This window comes from Lactuca serriola, chromosome 1 (assembly GCF_051521515.1).
Source record: "Lactuca serriola cultivar US96UC23 chromosome 1, Lser_US96UC23_V15, whole genome shotgun sequence".
Taxonomy (NCBI): domain Eukaryota; kingdom Viridiplantae; phylum Streptophyta; class Magnoliopsida; order Asterales; family Asteraceae; genus Lactuca; species Lactuca serriola.
This window is the reverse complement of record NC_136408.1, coordinates 119753558-119766959: the sequence shown is the minus strand read 5'-3', so window position 1 is coordinate 119766959 and position 13402 is coordinate 119753558. Positions and strand designations below refer to the sequence as shown.

Genomic DNA, 13402 nt, shown 5'->3' with positions numbered 1-13402 from the left:
GATTTGCCATACTTTCCTTCAATTTCTTTGCTCTGATACCACTTGTCACGAACTTAAATCTTCAAGCTCACCGTGCGATACTTAGTTCTCAAACTAAGTCATCCTAACTTCAAACTTCAACACAAGAACAAGGAAAGAAGGAAATAATTGAACACACGAAAGCTCTTTATTGCTCTACATAACTCAACTCAATTATAAGGTGAGGAGAAATAAAACGGGAGCCTCCTATTTATACAAGAGACAAGAACTATTAGGAACTAACGAACATCTTCTATAATGTTTCTAGAAGATGTCTCTTCATGAGCCTTCCATGGAGCTTCTAGATATCTTCTATATTTTTCTAGAAATGACTATTCTAAAAACAAAAATAATTAGAGAAAATATCTAAATAAGGTGGGTTATTACAATACGGTGCTTTCATGGTTTCATCTTTGAGATTTTTCTTGATGATCTCACAGGACCTCACTAGTGGGTCCAAACCCATACCACCAAGGTCAATCAAGGTCATCTCAACCAATTTAGGGGCTCTAAGCGAACCAAAAATTTAGGGCCCTTAAGATAATAACTAAAAGGATTGTACTGCCCTTAAGATAGAAGATATGGATTAGGATTATACCGCCCTTAAGATAATGGAAAGCTCAAAAACAATGGAATCAGTGAAAAATGCAATATGCCAATCTGACATCAAAAATCAAAAAATTGAAAAGATTACCAAATTAGATCATCCATGTCATTCAGAAAAAGCCAAAAACAATTAAAACACAAATTACATAACTTAATAATAAAACATTATGTTTTAATCAAGAGATATTATATAACGAGATTTCAAACAAGAATCTTATTAAAAACAAATATTGAGGCCAAACCACATAATTCAAATCAAATATCGCATGTTTGATTAAAAAAACTTGTTCTATTATTCTATACTATGGATACATTCCATCAAAATTCAGTTTTGTTGTACAAAACTGATGAAGACTTTTCCAGATATTGGAGTTTGGGGCCAAATAGCCAATCAACCAAACTAAGAGCCAAAAAGCATCAAAGTAGTCAAGCAATATCGATTGAAGCAATTAAGCTATATCGATAGAAGCAGTGGGAAAAAGTTTATTGTTAGGCGACCATTAGTCAATTACATAATTGATTGACGCCGTATCGATAGAACACTAGTTTCAGCTAGTGTAACAACGTAAAATTTTCAATTTAATTTTTATTTTTAAACCACAAAATGTATATCATATCAAAATCTCAAAATCATAACAGCAGTGTTTTCAAAACAAATCCCAAGATCTCTATGACATGAACTGCATTGGTGTGGGTGTTTACAAGTCAAGCCGACGCCTTCCCACGGTCCTCGCTGGTACCTGAGACATCAAACACAACAACCGTAAGCATAATGCTTAGTGAGTTCCCCAAAATACCACATATCACAAATACGCCACTCAAGGCTAAACCCGACCCTCCGGTCAAGATGTCTCAGCGGGACCCTCCAGTCCCGCAGCTCGTCGGACCCTCCGGTCCAGTCATAACTCGTTGGGCCCTCCGGCCCGGTCAGTATCGTTGGGCCCTCCGGCCCGGTATATATATATATATATATATATATATATATATATATATATATATAATCATGCAGCATACAAACAACACATAGCATGAAATCTCTAAGACAACACACAAACTCATATATAGCACATGAGACCCTCTGGTCAACTCGAAATACCTACTCAAGGTAATGTATAGTGAGAAGACTCACCTCGCGTATCTCGGTAACTCGTAAATCTCGTAACTACTAGTGCTCAATCTCCCGAGCTATTGTCCTCCTACAACACAAGCATAACTCTACTTAATACCACCTTGACTCTGGCTGACTAACACTATAAAGTCAAACTAGTCAACCCTGGTCAACGGTCAACGGTTGCCCGACTCGCCGAGTCTGGCGTGGACTTGCCGAGTCCCGACGGGAACCCGATCTCTCTGAATCGCTTTCGACTCACAGAGTCACTCACCCGACTCGGTTACTCAGTCCCTGGTCCGTAATCTCTGAACAACCCGCACCAACTCGCCGAGTCTGGGATTTGACTCGGCGAGTGCATTTCATGCACAACCTCAAATGACCTTCTAAGGTCAGATCCACTCTAGTAACTCATAGATCCAGTCCCCTTAAGCTTATTGACCACGTAAAGTCCGAGTCTTGGTGCTCATTAAGCATCAAATAGCTCATTAATGGAGTTTTAGCCTCAAATACATAGATCCCAATCTAAAACCTCCATGGATGCACATAAAGCTTGGGCACGGAGGTGCTATGGACCTCTATGGGTCCAGATTCAGAGCCATAACTCTCCAAGAGACCAAGAGGATGCTAGATCTAGCCACAAATGGGTTCAAAAACCCTAAATCTATATGAACATCACAATAACAAATAAGGATTCGAATGGTACCTCAGATCTGATGTCCTGGACCTTAGCTCTTCAAGAATCCACCCTTCTCTTGCTTCCTCTTGGCTAGATCTTCTCTTCCCTTGCTAGACAACAACTCCAAGAATCAACAATGGCTCCTTCCCTCACTTGAATCACTCAAATGCTCTAGGTTTTCACTCTAGGGACGAATGAGCGCAAATGACGGCCATAAGGCCCTTTAAATAGGCCTCAAACCCGAGAAATTAGGGTTTCGTTAAACAACGCAGACTCGCCGAGTCCGGGCATCAATCCGGGTGAAAACCCGCGTCTCAACTCGGCGAGTCTACGCACCAACTCGCCGAGTCCCATCACGAAACTCAAAATAAGAGATTAATTAATATACCTGAAATCCCGGATGTTACAATTCTCCCCCACTAGAATCCGGCTTCGCCTTCGAAGTCTCATTGCTGAAATAACTTTGTATGATGCTCCCGCTTCTCCTACTCCGGTTCCCAGGTCAAGTCGGATCCCTTCCGATGCTGCCACTGAACCTGTACCAGAGGCACTTCCTTGTTCCTAAGAACCTTGATCTTCCGATCCACAATCGCAACTGGTCTCTCTGCGTAGTTCAGGCTCGCATCCACCTGAATATCCTCTAATGGCACCACTGCCGACTCGTCGGCAATACATTTCCTCAACTGCGAGACATGAAAGGTATCATGGATCTGCCCCAACTCAGCAGGTAGATCCAACCGGTAGGCTACCCTACCTACCCTAGCAATTACCCTGAAGGGTCCAATATACCGGGGTCCCAACTTGCCCCTCTTCCTGAATCGTATCACTCCTTTCAAAGGAGAGACCTTTAGGAGCACAAGGTCACCGACCTGAAACTCGAGCTCGGACCGACGCCTGTCCGCATAACTCTTCTAGCGACTCTGCATGGTTAACAACCTCTTCCTGACCGACTGAATCTGTTCGGTGCTACCCATCACCCGCTGCCCCACCTCTCCCCAGCAGATGGGGGTGCGACACCTCCGCCCATACAACAGCTCAAAGGGTGGCATACCAATGCTCGAATGATGGCTGTTGTTATACAAAAACTATGCTAAAGGTAGGTAGGTGTCCCAGCTCCCTCCAAAATACAAAACACATGCTCGGAGCATATCCTCAAGCGTCTGAATCGTCCGCTCGCTCTGTCCGTCCGTCTGCGGGTGGTATGCGGTACTGAAATGCAGTCTCGTACCCAACTCCTCATGAAACTTCTTCCAAAACCTGGAAGTAAAACGCACATCCCGATCTGAAACAATCGACATCGGAACCCCATGCCACGATACCACATCCCTCACATATAATTCCGCCAATTTCTCCGTAGAAGAGCTCTCGATGATGGCTAGAAAATGAACGCTCTTCGTCAATCTATCCACGATCACCCAAATCGCATCAACTCCCCTCGCCATCCACGGCAATTTGGTGATAAAATCCATGGTAATCTGTTCCCACTTCCATTCGGGGATCTCCAGCGGCTGCAATTTACCGTGCGGACGCTGGTGCTCGGCCTTAACCTAACGACAAGTCAGGCACCTCTCAACGAACCATGCAACATCCCTCTTCATACAGGGCCTCCAATTCTCATTCTTTAGGTCCAAATACATCTTAGTAGCCCCGGGATGAATCGAGAATTTCGATCGATGCGCTTCCTCCATCAAGATAGTACGCGCACCGCCCACAAACGGTACCCAAATCCGAACCCGAAAAGTCATAAGTCCCCAACCATCCGTAACGATTTCCAATACCTGACCAACCACCCGCTCCGTTTTCTGATTTTCTGATCTCGCAGCCTCAGCCTGAGCCCCTCGGATGGTGTCCAAAATCGGGGTCATCACCGTCAGCCTCAAACAAATGTCTCGCATTGGGGCACTCTCTGCCCTACGACTCAGGGCGTCGGCTACCACATTAGCCTTGCCCGGGTGGTACAGGATCTCGCAATCATAATCCTTTACCACATCCAACCATCTCCTCTGACGCATATTCAAATTTGGCTGATCCATTAAGTATTTCAAGCTCTTGTGGTCCGTGTATATCGTACATCGAACCCCATACAGATAGTGACGCCAGATCTTGAGGGCAAAAACCACAGCCCCCAACTCTAGATCATGGGTGGGATATCTCGTCTCATGAGGCTTTAACTGCCTCGACGCATATGCGATCACATGCCCTCTCTGCATCAACACTGCTCCCAACCCTGATATCGATGCATCACAGTACACCACGAAATCCTCCATCCCTTCCGGCAATGCAAGCATGGGAGCTTCGCACAATCTCTGGCGAAGGGTCTCAAATGAGGTCTGCTGCTCCGGACCCCATGAGAAAGTAACACCCTTCCGGGTTAACTTGGTAAGTGGCACAACAATTTTGGAGAAGTCCCTGATAAATCTCCGATAGTAGCCTGCCAGCCCCAAGAAGCTCCGGATCTCCGCAGGTGACCTCGGCACTTCCCAACTCATCACAGCCTCGATCTTGGCCGGGTCAACCAATATCCCATTCTAGTTAACGAGATGCACTAAGAACTGGACCTCTCGTAACCAAAAATCGCGCTTGGAGAATTTGGCGAATAGCCTCTCCGCTCTCAGAACTCCGAGGAGCTCCCTCAAATGCTCCTCATGCTGCTCTCTGGTCCTCGAATACACCAGGATGTCATCAATGAATACAATTACTGATCGATCCAACATCGGCCTACATACCCTGTTCATGAGGTCCATGAAAGCCGCGGGTGCATTGGTAAGTCCGAATGGCATCACCACAAACTCATATTGCCCGTAACGAGTCCTAAACGCTGTCTTCTGGATATCCTGATCCCGAACTCTCATTTGGTGATATCTCGACCTCAGGTCTATCTTCGAGAACCAAGACGCCCCCTGCAATTGATCGAATAGATCATCGATCCTCGGTAGTGGATAACGGTTCTTGACCGTCAACTTGTTCAGCTCCCGATAATCGATGCACATTCGGTGCGAACCATCCTTTTTCTAGACAAAAAGGATCGGCGCTCCCCAGGGAGAGCTACTGGGACGGATGAACCCTTTCCCCAACAGCTCCTGCAGCTGAGAGGATAACTCTTGCATCTCTGGCGGCTCTATGCGATATGGCGCCTTAGCGATAGGCGCAGCCCCGGGAATCAAATCGATACGAAACTCCACTTGCCTCTCGGGAGGTACGCCCGGCAACTCCTCGGGGAACATGTCCCAGAACTCACGCACTATCGGCACATCATCCACTGAACTTGGCCTCCTAACGGCCTCTCGTACATCCGTCATATAGGCCACGAATCCCTTGCAGCCCTACTGCAAACTCCGCCTCGCTCTGGCAGCCGAACAGAATACCAAACCACCACGAGTCCCCTCGCCATAAACTATCAGCACTCCCCCACTAGGATCTCGGATCGTCACCAACTGACGCTCGCAATCTATGACAGCCCCGAAACAGCTCAATCAATCCATGCCCACTATAACACAAACATCCCTCATGGAAATCGGTATCAAGTCAATCAGAAACTCCACTCCGAAGATCTCCAGTACGCATCCACGTATCACCTCGATAGCACATACCTCACGCTCATCAGCTATGGAAACCCGTAGAGGTCGACTCAACGCCTCCCTCGGAATACTAATGTGCCGACTAAAAGTCACAGATACGAACGACCGACTCGCACCCGAGTCAAACAACACTAATGCAGGTACAGAACTCACAAGAAAAGTACTTACGCATAACATATAATCATCATAATATAAACTCAACATAAATAAATAAAGAATATGTACCTGCCACGACGTCAGGTGCCACGTGGACCTCCTCCGCTGTCAACTGAAAAGCTCTCCCCCTAGCCTTCGGTGCTTCGGCCTTTACTTGCCGGGCTCAGTAGCTCGAACTGCAGGTACGGATCCCTGCACTGTCCTCTGAAGCTGGGGGCACTCGGCCTTCCGATGGCCGGTTTGGTTGCAATGGAAGCAAACCGAGAACCCCTTAGGACAATCCCTCGCGAAATGCCCTTCTTTTCCACACTTGTAGCATACCCCAGACTTGCATGACCCATCATGGCTCTTGCCGCACTTCCCACAAGTACGGCCCCACGAACTACTCGTCCTCGAATCAACGGGCCTTGCCCGCTTGGCGGCCGGCTGCGACTGCACCGGTCGCCGATCACCCCTCTGAGACTCGGCTTCCTCCCTCACCTGCGTCTCAAGCTCGATCTCCCTCATCCGGGCATTTGCCTGGAGCTTGGCAAATGTCCGGTAAGTCGAGTTCGCCATGAACTCGTGAATGTCCCTCCTCAGTATACTCAGATAACGGCTCATGCGAGCCTGCTCAGTGGACACCTGTTCTGGGCAAAACAATGCCCACTCATGAAACATCCTCGTAATCACTGTCACCGACTCAGTCCCCTGCTTAAGGGTCAGAAACTCCTGGGCTAAACGTTCCCTCTCTACTGGGGGAACATACTCGTCACGAAACATCACAGTAAACCTCTCCCAAGTCATTGCAGTCAGCTCAGCTATCGAATAGCTCGCGATCACAAACTTCCACCAGTCCTTCGTCCCCAAGCGAAGCTGGTTGAGGGCAAACCACACCCTCAAGTGCTCTGGACACGAGCACGTATAGAAACACCCCTCTATGTCTAAGATCCACCTCATGGTGGCGATCGGATCCTGTGTACCATCGAACTCTGTTGGTTTCGTGTTGCTGAACTCCCAGTACAACAACGAATCACCACCCTGGGGTCTTGCAGCAGCAGCAGCTGCTGTGGCTGCAGCAACAGCAGCATCAGTCAAAGCAGCGTAACGCTCGTCAAACGTCTCAATCAGTGTGGTCTTAATAGACCCAAACATCTCTGGAATGTCGGCTCTGATGGCAGCAGCCACCTCCTCATGGATGATCTGACGGATCTCCTCATCACTCACCCCACTGCCCTCGGTGGTATGGCGTGTCCTGACCATGATCAATCTCTGAAATACAACATAAGAACTATTAGGATCACTTTCAAGCATACTCACACTCGACAAATCAATCTCAACTTCTGGTACCCCAAGGATTCTTACTTGGACTGCGCACCAATCCGGTGTCTTCAATAGTACGGGCCCAATACTATCGTCTACACCGAATCAATATACAACCCAAGTCCTCCTCCTAGGATCCCAAGTCATAAATACTCTACTCTCGACATGCATTGGCTACCCTCAGAAGACCTCTCACGAGCTCCTCACTGCTACATACTCACTCTCAAAGTATCTCATAGCAGCAGCAATTTCCTAGGCTAAAGCATCACAAATCCGGCCACTCTAGTCCTAATAGGAATACCTAGCCTCTGTAGCATGCACAACATAATATCTCATAACATATAATGTAAGGGTATTTTGGGGATTCACCATTCGGGCGCTGGCTGACCGTACACACCATCCACTCTGCTTGGTTCCAAAACCTCTTTTTCTTTTTAGAAAATTTTAGTTTTGTTTGAAAATTCCTCAAATCCTCGGTTTGAGTTCAAATACGCCCGAAGGTGCATCCGAATCCCTCAAACCAAGGCTCTGATACCAACTTGTAACAACGTAAAATTATCAATTTAATTTTTCATTTTTAAACCATAAAATGTATATCATATCAAAATCTCAAAATCATAACAGCAGTGTTTTCAAAACAAATCTCAAGATCTCTATGACTTGAACTCCATTGGTGTGGGTGTGTACAAGTCAAGTCGACGCCTTCCCACGGTCCTCGCTGGTACCTGAGACATCAAACATAACAACTGTAAGCATAATGCTTGGTGAGTTCCCCAAAATACCACATATCACAAATACGCCACTCAAGGCTAAACCCGACCCTCCGGTCAAGATGTCTCAGCGGGACCCTCCAGTCCCACAGCTCGTCGGACCCTCCGGTCCAGTCATAACTTGTTGGGCCCTCTGGCCCGGTCAGTATCGTTGGGCCCTCCGGCCTAGTATATATATATATATATATATATATATATATATATATATATATATATATATATATATATATATATATATATATATAATCATGCAGCATACAAATAACACATAGCACGAAATCTGTAAGACAACACACAAACTCATATATAGCACATGAGACCCTCTGGTCAACTCGAAATACCTACTCAAGGTAATGTATAGTGAGAAGACTCACCTCGCGTATCTCGGTAACTCGTAAATCTCATAACTACTAGTGCTCGATCTCCCGAGCTATCGTCCTCCTACAACACAAGCATAACTCTACTTAATACCACCTTGACTCTGGCTGACTAACACTATAAAGTTAAACTAGTCAACCTTGGTCAACGGTCAACGGTTGACCCGACTCGCCGAGTCTGGCGTGGACTCGCCGAGTCCCGACAGGAACCCGATCCCTCTGAATCGCTTTCAACTCGCCGAGTCACTCACCCGACTCGGTTACTCAGTCCCTGGTCCGTAATCTCTGAACAACCCGCACCAACTCGCCGAGTCTGGGATTGGACTCGGCGAGTGCATTTCATGCACAACCTCAAACGACCTTCTAAGGTCAGATCCATCTAGTAACTCATAGATCCAGCCCCCTTAAGCTTATTGACCACGTAAAGTCCGAGTCTTGGTGCTCATTAAGCATCAAATAGCTCATTATTGGAGTTTTAGCCTCAAATACATAGATCCCAATCTAAAACCTCCATGGATGCACATAATGCTTGGGCAAGGAGGTGCTCTGGACCTCTATGGGTCAAGATTCAGAGCCATAACTCGCCAAGAGACCAAGAGGATGCTAGATCTAGCCACAAATGGGTTCAAAAACCCTAAATCTATATGAACATCACAATAACAAAGAAGGATTCGAATGGTACCTCAGATGTGATGTCCTGGACCTTAGCTCTTCAAGAATCCACCCCTCTCTTGCTTCCTCTTGGCTAGATCTTCTCTTCCCTTGCTAGACAACAACTCCAAGAATCAACAATGGCTCCTTCCCTCACTTGAATCACTCAAATGCTCTAGGGTTTCACTCTGGGGACTAATGAGCGCAAATGACGGCCATAAGGCCCTTTAAATAGGCCTCAAACCCGAGAAATTAGGGTTTCATTAAACAGCGCAGACTCGCCGAGTCCACCAAGGCGACTCGCCGAGTCCACCAAGGCGACTCGCCGAGTCCAGGCATCAATCCGGGTCAAAACCCGCGTCTCAACTCGGCGAGTCTACGCGCCGAGTCCCATCACGAAACTCAAAATAAGAGATTAGTTAATATACCTGAAATCCCGGATGTTACAGCTAGACTGTTAATCGACTATTATTTAACCCCAATTACATAATACATAATCCAACTATAGGAAAATCGAAACTCAAAAGGGAAAATACAAGCACTCAAGAACATTACCGTTTCAAATTCAATGAAGAATTGATTGACTGTGGAGAAACCGAGAGGCAAGAACACCAGCGAGAAGTAAAACATCAGCGATTTAGTCGACAACAATGGAACAGTGGAAGAATCGATTGGAGAAGAAGGTATGAATCAAGTCCGAGAATGGAGAAAACAACGGAAGTTTAATCGTTGAATGTTGACGTCGTCACAGCCTCGCAGGCGTGATTATAGTCTTTAGAATCGTAGGCGTTTTTTTTTAAAGAATGGGGAGATAGAACGTGAGTAGTTGGATAGAAAAGCTGCACTTGAAATAAATGGGGCCACTTGAGCTCTAAACCCTACATTTACAAATTGAAGGATAAAGCGGACACTGAGGTCAATATACTCAATTGGGCTGTACAACCGAATATTAATCCAACAAAAAATAATTTCATATTTTTAGATTTCGTTTTGAAATCTAATATACCCAATTGGGCTGTACAACCGAATATAAATGCAACAAAAAATAATTTCATATTTTTATATTTGGTTTTGAAATCTGTTTTTATAATATATATGTTTATCAGTAATAAAGAGTCTCAATTTCGATACATAAAAAATATATTTAGATGTATATGAAATAGTACATATTTTTATCAACTAGGGGAAGGTGCACGTCAACATTTAGGGTTCCCGTCAAGGCCTCAATTATTCGAAAAAAAAAATTCCAAAAAAGAAAAATAGGAGCGCCTGATCTGATTAAATGAGTGAGATAGAGATATATATCAACTCAATAATGAAACGTACTATAATAATTGTTATTATTTAGTTTATACTAAATGATCATGTGTTACCTATTATGGAAATTTTTCCAGATGGCAGTAAAATATAACGCTACTGTCTTTATACTTCAAATATGAATTTTTTACTTATTAATCATTAATCATATAAAACGTGTTTATAAAGTATTGTAAACTAAAACGTTTTACATAAAGTACTGTGCTTCGATATGAAGAATTTCTACTCCATCCGTACAAACAAAATATCTTCATCTAATCATTGTTCGTCTCTCTATATTAACAAGACTCAGCTACGCATTAAACATATCATAAAACTTTCACATCCATACACACTTACACGATGGGAACTGTAGTAGTGAACGCTGAAAGAAAGCCACATGTGGTGTTCGTACCATATCCCGCACAAAGCCACATCAAGTGCATGCTAAAACTAGCAAGGCTACTACACCACAAGGGCCTGAACATAACCTTCGTCAACACCGAGGTTAACCACAAGCAGTTACTCAACTCCGGAGGGGCAAACTCTCTCGATGATGAACCAGGGTTCCAGTTCAAGACCATTCCCGATGGTGTTCCCGAGGGTACACCAAACTTCATGTATGCAGTTAGTGCCTCTATTCTAATCAACTTCTTGGATCCCTTTCTTGACCTTATGGGAAGGTTAGAGAGTCCAGTTACTTGTATTATTGGTGATGGGATGATGCCTTTCACCGTTGACGCTGCTGAGAAGCTTAAAGTCCCAATCATGCATTTTTGGACTTTTTCTGCTTGTGCTTTCATGGGGTATTACGAAGCTCCAACTCTAATTGAGAAAGGGCTTATCCCACTAAAAGGTTAGCTTCTTAACTCCTACCATTTCCGAAGCAAATAAAAACTTTCAAATTGATATTGATGTGTATACGTCATGATCATACGTGTGTATATGCAAATAAGGACGAAGAATCAAATGTGGACGTAATTTGCTTTCAAAATCAGAAATGGTGAGAAACGAAGAAGCACAAGTTCTAGCTTACAGAAAAAAATCACATTATAAAACTAATATGTGAGTTTCTTTAAAATAACCGACCCCAAAAACATGATTTTTAATGTAATGTAGAAGTAAGAACTATTTAAAATAACATGTATGCACTTTCTTTTCAATTTTTTCCATGCATGTTAGGCGCTAAATTAAGACTGAAATTATCCCTAAACTCAAAAAAAAAAAAAAAAAAAAAAAAAAAAAACATTTGTCATGTACGCCATGCAAGAAAGAATTTGGATTAATCTTTTGGAAAAGGTTTACTTAATTTGTTTATTATCATAACTAAGTTTTACTAATGTTTCAGATGAAAGTTGCATGACAAATGGGTATCTTGACACAGTAATAGATTGCATTCCGGGATTAGAAGGCTTCCGTTTAAAGGACATTCCTGCTTATATTAGACCAACACGTTACCCAAATGATGCGGACTATAATTATGTCATTCAGTCGATCAAGGCAACTAGGAAGGTCCCAAACATAATTCTCCACACATTTGAGGAGCTAGAGTCTAAAGTCATCAAAGCACTCCAACTCACGATTCCTCGTGTCTACACCATCGGGCCATTGGAGTTGCTTCTAAATCCAATACAACTTGAAGAAGAAACAAAGAAGTTAGATATTAAGGGCTACAGTCTGTGGAAAGAAGAAGATGGGTGCCTTAAATGGCTGGAATCAAAGGAACCACATTCCGTGATTTATGTCAATTTTGGAAGCCTAATATCAGTGTCTTTAGAACAGTTGGTAGAGTTTGGTTGGGGACTTGCGAATAGCAATCATTACTTTCTTTGGATCATCAGGCCTGATTTGGTTATCGGAGAGTCTGCTGCTATTCCTCTGGAACTCAAAGAGATGATTAATGAGAGAGGCTTTATAGCAAGTTGGTGTTCGCAAGAACAAGTGTTGAAGCACCCTTCAGTTGGTGGGTTCTTGACTCACTGTGGGTGGGGTTCGACTATTGAGAGCTTATCGGCTGGGGTCCCCATGCTATGTTGGCCATATCTGTGGGACCAACCAACTAATTGTAGGCAAATGTGCAAGGAATGGGAAGTTGGCATGGAGATCGATAGTAACGTGAACAGGGATGAAGTCGAGAGGCTCACGAGGGAGTTGATTGGAGGAGAGAAGGGTAAACGAATGAGGAGCAAGGCTATCGAGTGGAAGAAAAAGATTGAAATTGCAACCGGTCCTAAAGGCTCATCTTCTTTGAACATTGAGAAACTTGCCAATGACATTAATATGTTTACGACAAAGTAGTTTTGAAGCTCCATGTTTTTTTTGTTGTTTTTCTTAGATCTTGTTTTTTATAATTAAACATAAAAGGGATAACTCGAAATTGGTTGTAAGATGTATTTGCAGTATACTTTAGATTCAAAATTATTTCATTTCTACTTATATTATAATTGTTGTAACTTTATTTTTTGGTCGTAACTCCATTAAGCTTCATAGTTTAAGATCAAATGTTAAGGGTTAATTACCAAAAAAAAAAAAATAATACTATTTTAGCCACTAATTTTTAATAAGTTCTAAAAGAAGCTATCAATTTTTTGGTAAAACTGACATTTCAGTATACCAATGTTACTAAGTTACATGTTGGCTTAATTAAGAAAAAAACAATAATGTTTTTTGAAAGTTCTTTTAACCACAAATTTATGGGTGGTTTTTTATATAAAAATAAAAATTGATGAGTTTTTTTTTTTGGCAAAAATCCAAGTCTTATTGGTCACCATAGAACTTTTATCCCAAAATGCGTGGTTTTTATAACACAAATAAAAATTCAATAGTTCAACTAAAAAAACAAAATATAGTGTTTTTTTTTT

General features: G+C 43.4%; 2 protein-coding genes across 4 annotated transcripts; one reads left to right on the top strand and one right to left on the bottom strand.

Annotated features, from left to right (window-relative positions):
• Positions 1-1105: 1105 nt before the first annotated feature.
• On the bottom strand, positions 1106-10057 carry LOC145098012 (uncharacterized). Of its 3 annotated transcripts, XM_079035698.1 has the most exons (6): positions 9801-10057; positions 9277-9359; positions 8592-8658; positions 7817-8172; positions 6215-7396; positions 1106-1364 (listed from the first exon to the last, which is right to left on the bottom strand). In XM_079035698.1, exons 4-5 carry the CDS (start codon positions 7817-7819, stop codon positions 6296-6298), a joined length of 1104 nt encoding a protein of 367 aa, XP_078891824.1. In that variant the 5' UTR covers positions 7820-8172; positions 8592-8658; positions 9277-9359; positions 9801-10057; the 3' UTR covers positions 1106-1364; positions 6215-6295. The 3 variants fall into 3 exon arrangements, with proteins under 3 accessions (XP_078891824.1, XP_078891830.1, XP_078891826.1); XM_079035704.1 differs by lacking the exon at positions 7817-8172; XM_079035700.1 differs by lacking the exon at positions 9801-10057 and having other exon boundaries at positions 9277-9768.
• An 803-nt stretch (positions 10058-10860) lies between these two features.
• On the top strand, positions 10861-12977 carry LOC145098001 (UDP-glycosyltransferase 85C2-like). Its single transcript, XM_079035689.1, has 2 exons — positions 10861-11397; positions 11890-12977. Exons 1-2 carry the CDS (start codon positions 10905-10907, stop codon positions 12837-12839), a joined length of 1443 nt encoding a protein of 480 aa, XP_078891815.1. The 5' UTR covers positions 10861-10904; the 3' UTR covers positions 12840-12977.
• Positions 12978-13402: the final 425 nt, after the last annotated feature.